The sequence below is a fragment of the Aegilops tauschii genome, chromosome 4 (assembly GCF_002575655.3).
Source record: "Aegilops tauschii subsp. strangulata cultivar AL8/78 chromosome 4, Aet v6.0, whole genome shotgun sequence".
In the NCBI taxonomy this organism is placed as follows: Eukaryota; Viridiplantae; Streptophyta; class Magnoliopsida; order Poales; family Poaceae; genus Aegilops; species Aegilops tauschii.
The window spans coordinates 19038507-19050170 of record NC_053038.3 but is presented as its reverse complement, the minus strand read 5'-3'; the positions used below and the strand labels follow the sequence as shown (position 1 = coordinate 19050170).

At 47.3% G+C, this 11664-nt stretch overlaps 1 protein-coding gene across 1 annotated transcript; it reads left to right on the top strand.

Moving 5' to 3' along the window:
* The first annotated feature begins 702 nt into the window (after positions 1-702).
* Positions 703-5848, top strand: LOC109742623 (putative ABC1 protein At2g40090). Its single transcript, XM_020301727.3, has 11 exons — positions 703-1133; positions 1263-1388; positions 1622-1717; positions 1858-1958; positions 2574-2610; positions 2920-3138; positions 3218-3329; positions 3715-3806; positions 3883-4062; positions 4569-4682; positions 5309-5848. The coding sequence occupies exons 1-11, from the start codon at positions 819-821 to the stop codon at positions 5507-5509; spliced, it is 1593 nt and encodes a 530-aa protein (XP_020157316.1). The 5' UTR covers positions 703-818; the 3' UTR covers positions 5510-5848.
* Positions 5849-11664: the final 5816 nt, after the last annotated feature.

The following is an 11664-nucleotide window of genomic DNA, read 5'->3' as shown; positions in this document are numbered from 1 at the left end:
CCATGTGAATGACGCACCTTTCTTCAGTGTAGCCTGTAGTAAACTGACGCACCTTTCCAATCCCGTCACGCGGCCCCAACCAAGAAGTTGAACCTAATAAGAACAAAAACGCGGTCTCTCCCGCCGGCACGGGGGACGGGGAGGGGCGAGATCACCTGCACCTCAAGAGCACAAAGACCATCGAAGATGGAGTAGACCGACAGTGGCACAAACGGAATGAGGAGGAAAGACTGAGATCACCTTGACAATTGTCTTGCTCATGCTCAAATAAAAATCCATATGCCTACTTTTCAAGAACAGAGTGAATACTCTAAGATAATAGATTGTGCCGAATACGAACAAATGCACAACGCCATCATACATTTGTTCAGAGCGGCATGGCAATTTCTGTGTGAGAATGAACTGGCACCATTTGATCTCGTCTCAGAAGTAAAACTGCCATCAAAAGGTGTTCGTGTGTCACTCTTCTCCCAGCGAACGTCCGCCAGATAAGATTTTCGAAGAGGAAAATCTCCTATTCCCCCCTCTCCTTTTTCTGAAACTCATAATCTCCTGTCCCCGGAGGCCGGGATGTAAAATTTTCAAATTTGGTTCGAGAATATTTTAAGAGAAAAGACGGACGAGCGAGGCAGCGACGCACACCGACGGAATCGAGGGTGACGTCGATATAAACGGGCGGATCGCGCGAACGCATACGAATTCCATCGGACCACCGCCCGCATCATCTTGCGGCAGAAGAAAGGAAAAAAAAAAAGAAGACCAGCGCGGAGAGGAGGAGGAGAGCGGCGCCGCACCGCACGCCAAGCAACCCCGCGGCCATGTGGCGGCGGGCCGCGACGGCGGCGCTGGCGCTGGGCGCCGGCGCCGGCGCCCACGCCATCGCCACCTCCGAGGACCCCGCCCGGACCCTCAAGATCTGCCGGCACCTGCCCCCGCGCCTCCTCCGCGACTCCGTCGCCGCCGCCACCATCGCCTTCGACTACCAGTACTCCCTCTGGGGCCTGCAGCCGGACTCCCCCGCCTGGCTGAGCGCCAAGCACGACGCCCACCTCCGCTCCGCCAACCGCCTCCAGGAGCTCTGCTTCCGCAACGGCGGCATCTACATCAAGCTCGGCCAGCACATCGCGCAGCTGGTGCGGAACGGGGGAATTCCCAACTCTTTGTCGACGCGCCTGAATTCCTAACTCTTTGTTCGTTTATCTGTTTGCTTTGTGAGATTGCGTGATTTTGTCGCTGAGGATCAGCTGCTTGCTTTTTTTCAGGAGTATGTCCTGCCGCAGGAGTATGTGCAGACGATGAGGGAGTCGATGCTGAAGAGATGCCCAGTCTCCTCATACGAGGAGGTCCGCGGGGTCTTCAAGAAAGAGATTGGAGAATTGCCAGAAACTGTTAGTTCCTTCATTCAATCACTGCATTTTCCTACATCCTGCTGGAGGAACTTAGCTGTTGTATTGACTAGCAGTCTAGCACAACCACACAATCGGAATGAACGTGCTTAGTTCAGTTGTTGGCCAACGGTGTATTCACCTTGAATCAGAAGACGGATTTATGCTCAGCTTGTTTTTAGTTTAGAAGAAGCTCTGACACAAATTTTGTCTTTCCCCTGTTCCTGGTGGTGTAGGTTTTTGCAGAATTCGACCCTGTCCCAATTGCAAGTGCTTCTCTTGCGCAAGTCCATGCCGCCACAACACATGATGGGAAAAAAGTTGCTGTTAAGGTTGTTATATAAGAAAATACTGCAGTTGGTTTCAAGTTGACTTACGTTAAGTTTGAACTCTTAAATTATGGCAGCAGAGTTCAAATTTAACCAGCTTGCCGTCTGTCTTTCACTTTTCTGACCCTTGCCTTGGCTTACAGGTTCAACACGACCACTTGCTGGATACTTCTGTAATAGATATCGCCACCGTGGATTTAGTGGTGAATGCTCTTAATTATATTTTCCCTACATTTGACTACAGGTACAACCAGTTCTTTGTTTATTACCTCGTTTTCTCTCTTTTTTTAACATACCACCTCGAAAGCTTGTAGGCTTATGCTGATGTTTAGAATTAGTTAAGATAGGGACATGTTCTCTCAAATCAATAGCTAGGTCAAGCACGATATTGACATTTCCATCTTGTTAATTACACATGGGAATCATTTTCCAGCGTATACCTGGCATAACAGCTCAATTTGTGGAATTAGAAGTAGCTAATTTTATATTTCAGCTCGCTTGCTATGGTTAGGTAGGAGGACATATTTGATGCTTTCCATTAAAGAATTGTTTTTAATTCCTTCATTTTTCTGGTTGACACTGCAAACACAGTTCCTAAAAGATTCCATTCGTTGACAGTCACCTTTCTACAATGATTGTGTAACTCTAAATCACAGGAAAACTGTTGTATGTTTAGTTGTTTACCCTTAATCCAACCTGTTATCTATTGCCATGTTTTTATACTCTAGCTATTCATCAGGAAGTAAGATTTGCATGCAGTGTTTATATTATGTTAATGCAACTGTAAATTCTGTGATGATAATGCTTCTTTCCATGCTGTGCCATTTCACATTAATACCCTGAAAATTGGTCCATGCAGGTGGTTAGTTGATGAAATTCGAGAAAGTGCGCCTAAGGTACCACTTTGATATCGTTTAAATTATTTACCTCCTTGCCAATTGGTTCTTGGACTTCAATATATCCAATATAATTGCTTTTTGTTTCCCTGGAAACTGCGCTATCCTTTTGCTATGCTTTGTCATGTTGTAATTATTTGTCTATTTTGTGTCCATGATCGCCTTCTTGTAGGATCCCTATCTTGCTATTGAATATTGTGCTTTACTAGATGATATATTTATCTCACTTGAACACCGTCCTTTGTAGTGAAATGCAAAGGAACAGGTTACATAATCCGGAGGCTGCATTAACCTCTTTCATGTTTTCAGGAATTGGATTTTTTATGTGAAGCTCAGAACAGTGAAAGATGTCTGGTTAACTTTAGAAAGTTGTCTCCTCACATTGCGAATAGCATATACACCCCCAAGGTTTATTGGAACCTCAGCACGTCAAGAATTCTTACTATGGAGTACATTGATGCCAAGGAGGTAACTGATGTCAAAGGCATTAAAGACCTCGGAATTCGCCCTGTTGATGTTTCAAACCTAGTAAGTTGTCACAGTACAGTTATTTGAAAACGAATGTGCCAATGAGTTGTGTATGGATACTCACTTCACAGTTTTGTAGGTGAATAAAGCATTTGCTGAAATGATTTTCAAGCATGGTTTCGTTCATTGTGATCCCCACGCTGCCAATATGATGATCCGACCCTTGCCACAAGACAGTAAAAAATGGTTTGGTGAGTGTCCTACTTACTAGTATCACAAAATAATCCAACAAGTTATCCAATATATTGCTAGCTTTTCTTAACTGCATCAGAGGTTATCTCCTGTCCATTAGTAACTATGCTACACTAAATGAATAAATTGAATAGTGCATAATATCGATATTTGTCATTACGTTTGATGAAGAGAGTGGTAGGCAGTAGGTAGCTTCATCATGATCATCAGTACAATGAGATGCTTCTTGTTATGTGATACGGGGGAAGTGAGATGTGTGAATTTGTGAAAACATGATTACATGGCGGCCTATATTTGTTGGAATGTTCAGTTTACTGTGTTTTCTATGTGGTGGCACATTCGTATAACAGAGTGAACTGACTGAATATTTTGCTGGAGTGTTAGGATTGAAGCGGCCACAACTGGTTCTTCTTGACCATGGTCTTTACAAAGAACTTGATCACGCTACAAGGATAAACTATGCTTCTCTTTGGAAGGTGAGAATCCTATTACAACTTTTCTGATTACGTTTCGGTACTCAGTACTTTAATACTACACATTTGTTCAATGTAGGCGCTTGTTCGCGCCGATCAGAATGGAATTAAGGAGTACAGTATCAAACTAGGTGCTGGGGAGGATCTTCATGCACTTTTTGCTGGGGTTCTCACAATGAGGCCATGGGAACGTGTCATTGACCCATCTTTTGGTCATCTTGTGCTGGATGGGAATAATACCGATCATTCTGAAATGCAGGTGATTGTTTTATGTGTTATTTTGTTCTTATTGGACACCCTAGGTGCTGCATAAACCAATGCAAATTAACAACATTCAGTAATCCATGAGAACTTATTAATATTAGCATGTCATCACACCGTAAAATTTACCATGTCATAACCCTCTAGAAGAAAATTTTACTTACTGCTGGTGATGTGATTTGCCTCAATTGTTTCAACAAATACTAGGACTCTAAACTTTGATTTTTCCTACCGTAGGAAAACGGTAAAATGTAATTGGTAAACTAGGAATGCTTTTAAACCTATTTCCCGCATGTAACATGTTTTTAAAAATAGATTCATATTCCTCCTCTTTTTATTGAAGATGTCTACTGTTGTCGTTCTTTCCATAAGTTCATATTTGACTGGCCATTGTGCCTTTTTGACAGTCAAGTTCTACATATTTAGCCTATTTTCGGATGGCCTTGAATATCGAGGTCCTTGATGATGGTCCACTCTTACCTGGTTTTTAATTCTCGGTCACAGATGTATGCTAACTTGTATTTCCCACAAATCTCGGAGCTCCTCAGGAGACTACCAAATGTCATCTTGCTGATGCTTAAGACGAATGACTGTTTACGTGCAGTCAATCATGCCCTGGTAAGTTAAATGGAAATACTTGCATGAAATGTGGGTTGTTTTATCCAGTTGCACCTGTTATCCCCTTTCATCCCCCCCCCCCCCCCCCCCTGAATTTCATCATTGGCATTATGATCCAGAGTTAAAAGTTGTACTGTAAAATAACCGATATATCATAGGAAGCGTGCAATTGAACTATGGAATCTTGTCATAGTTTTTACACAGGCTTGAACTAACAACTTTAGGAGTAATAAGATCTCCACGATGTCTTTACTTAAGGTGTTCTTTCTTTTATAACCTCACTTAGATGAATCCATCTTTGCCTGGGCTATTCTACTACTACTTCCATTCCGAAATAGATATTTTGAAAAGGTGCCTTCAAGCTTTTCTGTAGCTTTGTCTGAATATTTGGAAAGATTATCAAGGTTAGCCAATCAAACTAATATCATCAGATTTTCATGCGAAACACATTTCATAATTCTTTATTTCTCTTTTCTTTTTACTAATCTATTGATATAAAAAAAATTGAGCATCGAGGTCACATCTTGGAGACTACTCCATTCTAAAGTACATGATGGAGGGGGTACATGAGATTGTTAGTTTATTATTTGGTCTTCCGCACCCATTAACAGTGACCTGATTTGAAGGTTGGAGGGTCTACCCCGGAATCATTTGAGATCATTGCACGAGCATCTTCTGAAGCTGTGTTTGAAGCTAAAAGGATGGAGAAGAGGTTCTTTCTATACAGATTTATAATATGGCTGGAGGAGCTTTTGAATGAACTTCACCTATTTGGAATGAAGCTGTGGTTGCATTATCAACAACCAAGGAGGATACTGGCTGGGTAAAAGTAGCTCGGCACATCGACAGCTTTTTGACTAGTGTAAATGCGAAATTGGCATCTAGTTCCATGAGAGGAATATACGGCATTTGGCGTAACATTGCCTTGTTTTTCATGCATTATTCGGCATATCAACCATGATTGATCTTAAGATCTTCCTTGAATGTACACTTCCCTATAGAAGATGACAGTTTTGAGATAGCATATGTTCATTTTGGTAGGTGGATAAAGTATACAAATTCCCATCACTGTACAGTGTGAATGATCAAACTCTTGTTCCATGATGTGGTCTCTCTCTTCACTGCCTGTTACATTTGTGAATGATCAAACATCGATAAGTGTGAAATTCGTCTGATCAAAATAGCAAATTTCTCTTGCTAGTCCTGTTGATACGATATTTTGCTGCATCCTTGAGCTTGATGATAAACACGTTTTAGTGTTAGGTACATATTTATCTAGATAAATGTAAGGCAAGCTTTTTTGGACGGAGGTACCTTATTTCTCCCATCTTCCATCGCAAGTTAAAATATGATTTCAGGTAGTATAACAGAGTAACTAACTAAAATGACACAAAATCTTGCAACACAATTTGCCATTACAATTTGCAAGCAGCAAAGACGATTGAGTTCTGAAGATTCTTTTTTCTAGACTACACCGATCAAATCCAGCCCAATTCGCGCTCTCGCTGAGGTTGTCCCCCTGTGGTCACCGCAGGTCTCTGAGTGGGTATCCAATCCAGCTCCGGCGATCTCCGCCGCTCCTTGCCGCCGTCGGGCGGTGACTGCTTCCGGTGCTTCCTCATGTGGCCGCCCAGCGCCTGCCCTGAGAGGCACTCCTTGCCGCACACCTCGCACCTGTGTACTTTGCCGTGGGGCCTTCCAACAGCGACCGCCAAGCTGCCATTGCCGCTGGCCTCCTCGACAACTCCATCGCCGCCGTGACCACCGTGGTTTGCTGCGCCGGCGAACATCTCCTCGTTGATGTTGCTCACATTGCGCCCGTGGAAGCTTCTGGTGTCGACGTCCTGATGATGTGCTGCAAAGTCCACCTTATTCTTCCCAGCCGCGGCCTTGTCCTCGCCGTGAGCGGCATTGCCATCGGCAGCCTCTTGGCCCACCGTGGCCAGCTTCACGCCGCGGTCACCATTGCCGCCACCAGCAACGTCCTCCGGACTCGCAGCCGCGGCGATCGCGTCCTTGGCCTTCTTCCTGTGGCCGAAGTGCACGTGCCCGCCGAGCGCCTGGTGGCTGCCGAAGCACCTCCCGCACATGTTGCACATGAAGCGCCTGGGAGCTCCCGCTGCCGCCGCCGCCGCCGCCCCCACCGTCGTCTTCAGCTCTGCCGTCACGTCCCGATGCTGCGACCCCGCGGTACTCCCCTTGCCACGCACCACGCCCTGTGCCTGCGGCTCTCCGTCGCGACGGCGACGCTTCTTGTTCTTCTTCCCCAGATCAAAAAGATCGCCCCGTTCCGGGGAACACATCGGCTCCTCGCTCCCAGACTCCTCCCCGGTCGAGGAGGCTCCTCGCTCCACCGCTGGAGGATCGTCGGCCAGTAGCATCTCCCGGAGACGCCTCTTCCGCCCGCCGCCGCCTCCCCCGCGCGGCGGCACCGCATCCTGATCACCATCTTCATCGCTCGCCTCGGCCGGCGCGGGCTGGCGCGCGAGGAACACGAAGCGGTCGACGTCGTCGTCGTCGTCGGAGTCCGAGGCATAGCGCTCCTCCTCGCCGGCCGCTCCCTCCTCCTTCTCGTCGACGAGAAAGCTCGGGCGGCGGTGCGCGAGCGGATCTCCCGACATGGCGATGGCGGTCATGTGTGGTGTGGCGGCCGGTGTGCAGAGCGTGCGTGGCGATCGAGCGAGCCCTAGTTTGCGCGTATATATAAGGAAGGAAGGAATAGGGTCGCGCCGATCGGGACAGCAGCTGCTTGCCTCGCCTGGATGTGGCTGCTGTGCTGGGTACGGTACGTATGCACGGTCGGATGCGAGTCCCAGTCGGACCCGAGTCCGGCGGCGGATCCTCTTCTCACCAAGCCTGTCTGTCTTTGACACGGTTTTGCGCGGCGGCGCAGCGTCAATCCGCGATCCTGATTCCAAACCTTTTCTCTCAAGAAACACAGCACAGGCGCAGATGCTCGTATACATGCACACACATCCATTTCTATGACTACAAACATGTACGTACATCTTATCCATATAATCATTTCCGAGTGATTGAGCAGGTGGGCCTTGAGAACCAGGGTTTTGAAAGCTGAATAAAACTGTTGCTTATTGATGATTTGATGCGGCATACAAGAGTATATAAGAGGGTACAAACCGACTTGGGGTAGAGGTACAAAACTGACTTGGACTAGAAGTCGTATACCATAATGACTACTCTAACATCCCCCCGCAGTATCAACGGCAGGCTCGACGACGTTGAGACTGAAACAGATATCTTGAAACGGCTTAGTAGGCAGTGCCTTGGTGAAAATGTCAGCAAACTGAGCCGTAGAAGGAACATGAAGCACCCGAACCTGACCAAGAGCAACCTTTTCACGAACAAAATGAATATCAATCTCAATATGCTTTGTGCGTCGGTGTTGAACTGGATTGCTGGTCATGTAGACTGCTGATACGTTGTCACAGTAGACAATAGTGGCCTGCTCAATAGACCCGTGTAGCTCGGAGAGTAACTGCCGAATCCAGATTGTATCTGCAACGGCATGTGCCACAGCGCGATACTCAGCCTCGGCCGACGAACGTGAGACTGTAATCTGTCTTTTCGAAGACCAAGAAATCAAATTGTTACCAAGAAAAACACAAAAACCGGAAGTGGACCTTCGAGTGTCAGGACAACCAGCCCAGTCTGCATCAGGGTATGCGGTAAGCGAGTTTGGAGAAGAATTATTGAGGTGGAGACCATGATTGAGAGTTCCTTTTAAATACCGAAGAATGCGTTTAACATGATTATAGTGAGGAACCCGGGGATCATGCATATAGAGACATGCTTGTTGAACAGCAAAAGAGATTTCAGGACGAGTAATGGTGAGATATTGGAGAGCACCTGTTAGGCTACGATAGAGAGTAGGATCGGAAAAGGGTTCACCGGTAGCCGAAATTTTAAAACTAGTATCGACAAGAGTGCGAGATGATTGACAGTGTCAGAAGTTTCAGAAGGCGGTAAGAATGATATCATCTACATAGAGAAGTAAATAGGCAGTGTCAGAAGTTTGATGATACACAAAAAGAGAGGTGTCGGAGAGAGATGGAGTGAAGCCTATTGTTTGAATGAAGGAGGAGAAGCGTTGAAACCAAGCTCGTGGGGCCTGTTTAAGACCGTAGAGAGATTTCTGAAGAAGACATACATGAGTTGGAAAGGATGGATTTTCAAAACCCAGAGGTTGCTGGCAGTAGACAGTTTCTTGAAGGGAACCATGGAGGAAAGCATTTTTAACATCAAGTTGGTGAATGGGCCATGAAGAGGAGACATCAACACTAAGAACGGTGCGAATGGTGCTAGGTTTAACAACAGGAGAGAAGGTTTCTTCGTAATCAATTCCTTGTTGCTGAGAAAAGCCACGACAAACCCACCTGGCTTTATATCGTGAGAGGCTCCCATCGGAGTGGAACTTTTGACGAAAAATCCATTTGCCAGAAACAATATTTGTATTGGGAGGACGAGGAACAAGTTGCCAGGTGTTGTTTTGAAGTAAAGCATTATATTCTTCTTGCATGGCAGCGGCCCAATTGGGATCAAGTAGAGCAGTTTTGTAATTCTTTGGAAGAGAAGTGAGAGATACGGAGTTATGAAGGTTTAGGCGGTCTTGGGGTTGATGAAATCCTGATTTGGCCCTAGTACGCATGCAATGATCATTAATCGGGGCTGCTGTAGGAATAGCACGAGGGGGTAAGGTGGGTATTGGTGAGTCCGGCGCAGCGGAAGAGTCGGACGAAGGAGTAGGGCTGGGTGGTGGAGTGGGAGCAGGGCTGGGTGGTGGAGTGGGAGTAGGGGCCGGGGGTGTTGGGGAGGGAGCAGAGGTCGGGGGTGTTGGGGACGTCTCGGGTGGGGTGAGTGTATGGTTGGGATTGGCTATGGTGGGTGTTAATGGTGGTGGTGATAAGTTGTGTTCGGCAGGTAGGGGAGTATATAGTTGGAAAGGACGGGGAGAGGGGGTGTTTGCGGAGCTAGGGGTGTTGGATGGTGTAGTAGTGCGTTGTGAGAAAGGAAAAATATGCTCAGCAAACGTGACATGACGAGAGACATGAACGTGTCCGGTGTGAAGGTCGAGACAGCGATAGCCTTTGTGCTCGTCAGAGAAGCTGAGAAAAGCACATGGGATAGAGCGTGGTGACAATTTATTTGCAGAAGTGGCGTAGGCATTGGGAAAACAGAGACAGCCGAAAACACGAACCGCGGAGTAGTCGGGGTGGGAAAGAAAGAGGGAATAATAGGGAGTAGTGTTGGGTTTAGTTTTAGAAGGTCGAATATTTAGAAGGAAGGTGGCCATGTGTAGGGCTTCAGCCATGGGAGGCATAGATGATTGAATGAGGAGAGTGCGAACTATATCATTGAGGGTGCGAAAAGAGCGTTCTGCTTTACCATTTTGAGGGGAGGTGTAGGGACATGAGAACCTAAGCAGGATGCCATGTTGTAAGAAGAAAGTACGATTTTTAATGTTATCAAACTCGCGACCATTGTCACATTGGATAAAGCGAATTGGGAGGAAGAAGTGAACAGACACATAGCGTTGAAAATTAAGGAAAAGAGAATGGACCTCGGATTTGTTGCGTAGAGGAAAAGTCCAGACAAAGTGGGTGAAATCATCTAGGATAACAAGGTAGTATTTAAAACCCGAAACACTTGCAATGGGAGAGGTCCATAAATCACAATGTATTAATTCAAAGGGATAAGTGCTACAAGAACTAGAGGAACTAAAGGGAAGACGCACATGTTTGCCTAATTGACAAGACTCGCAAAACACAGAATTATGAGAGTCCCTATTACATGGTATGGTAAATTCACTAAGCATAGAAGCTAAGACGGCGGGGTTGGGATGGCCCAAGCGACGATGCCAGAGATCGACGGAGGCCAGCATGGATGTTGGAGGGGTGGCGGCAGGAACTCCATTAAGAGAATAAAGATCACCGGAGCTATTGAAGCGAGCGATCTCGGCCTTGGTCAGGTAATCCTTCACAGATAAACCAAAAGGGTCAAATTCAGCCGAAACTAGATTGTCGCAAGTAAATTGGCGAACAGAGATAAGATTTTTAATGAGGGCGGGTGCAACTAGAACATCACGAAGTAAAAGAGGTTTGATGGAAGAGGGAAGTTGAGCCTGACCAACACAATATATAGGAATAGATGATCCATCTCCAAGGATAATGGAAGGGAAAGGAGATTTAGTGCAAGAAGATAACCAATTACTAGATGCAGACATATGACTAGAGGCCCCTGAATCAAAGATCCAATCCGTACCTGAGTTTCCTTGTGCAACAAAGTTATTCATGGCCTGGAGAAAGGCAGCTTGATCCCAGCTCGGCGTCGCAGGTGAGGGTGGCGTCGGAAGCAGTGCCGGCGGATACGATGGTGAAGGCAGTAGGGCCGGCTGGGGAGTGTAGTAGGCATTGGCCGGCTGTGGTGGGGGTGGCGTCGGGAGCAGGACCGGCTGAGGTGTGTAGTAGGCGTCGCCGTCGGTGCTGTAATGACCATAAGGAGCATACGTCGGGGCGGCGTGATAGGCATTGGCCGGCTGTCGGGGGTTGAGAACCCCGGGAGCACCAGTAGGCGGCCGAAGGCCGGGTTGCCAGGCACCTGAGTATGCCGGCGGAGCACCGAGGGTGGACGGAGCGGACCAGGGCATGGGCCATGCTTGAACAAGCCCCGTCCAAGGATCATGAGGAGGCCGCCATGCAACCGCAGATGGAGCACTGGTGGGTGGTGCAGGACTCGGTGCTGGTGATGTCGTAGGTGGAACCGAACGAGTCGACGGCGGCCTGTAGATAGGGTTTTTGCCGCGGTAGTTCGGACTAGGACGCCAGCCTGGGGGCGGTTGAACAGATGACGATGCGGACGGCCCGGCGGCAGGAGCCGGCCTAGAAGGCGGCGCTGGTGTAGACGACAGAGGAGGATGAGCCGCAGCATGAAAGACCTTGGGGCGAGAGTCCTTGCGAGCTTGTGT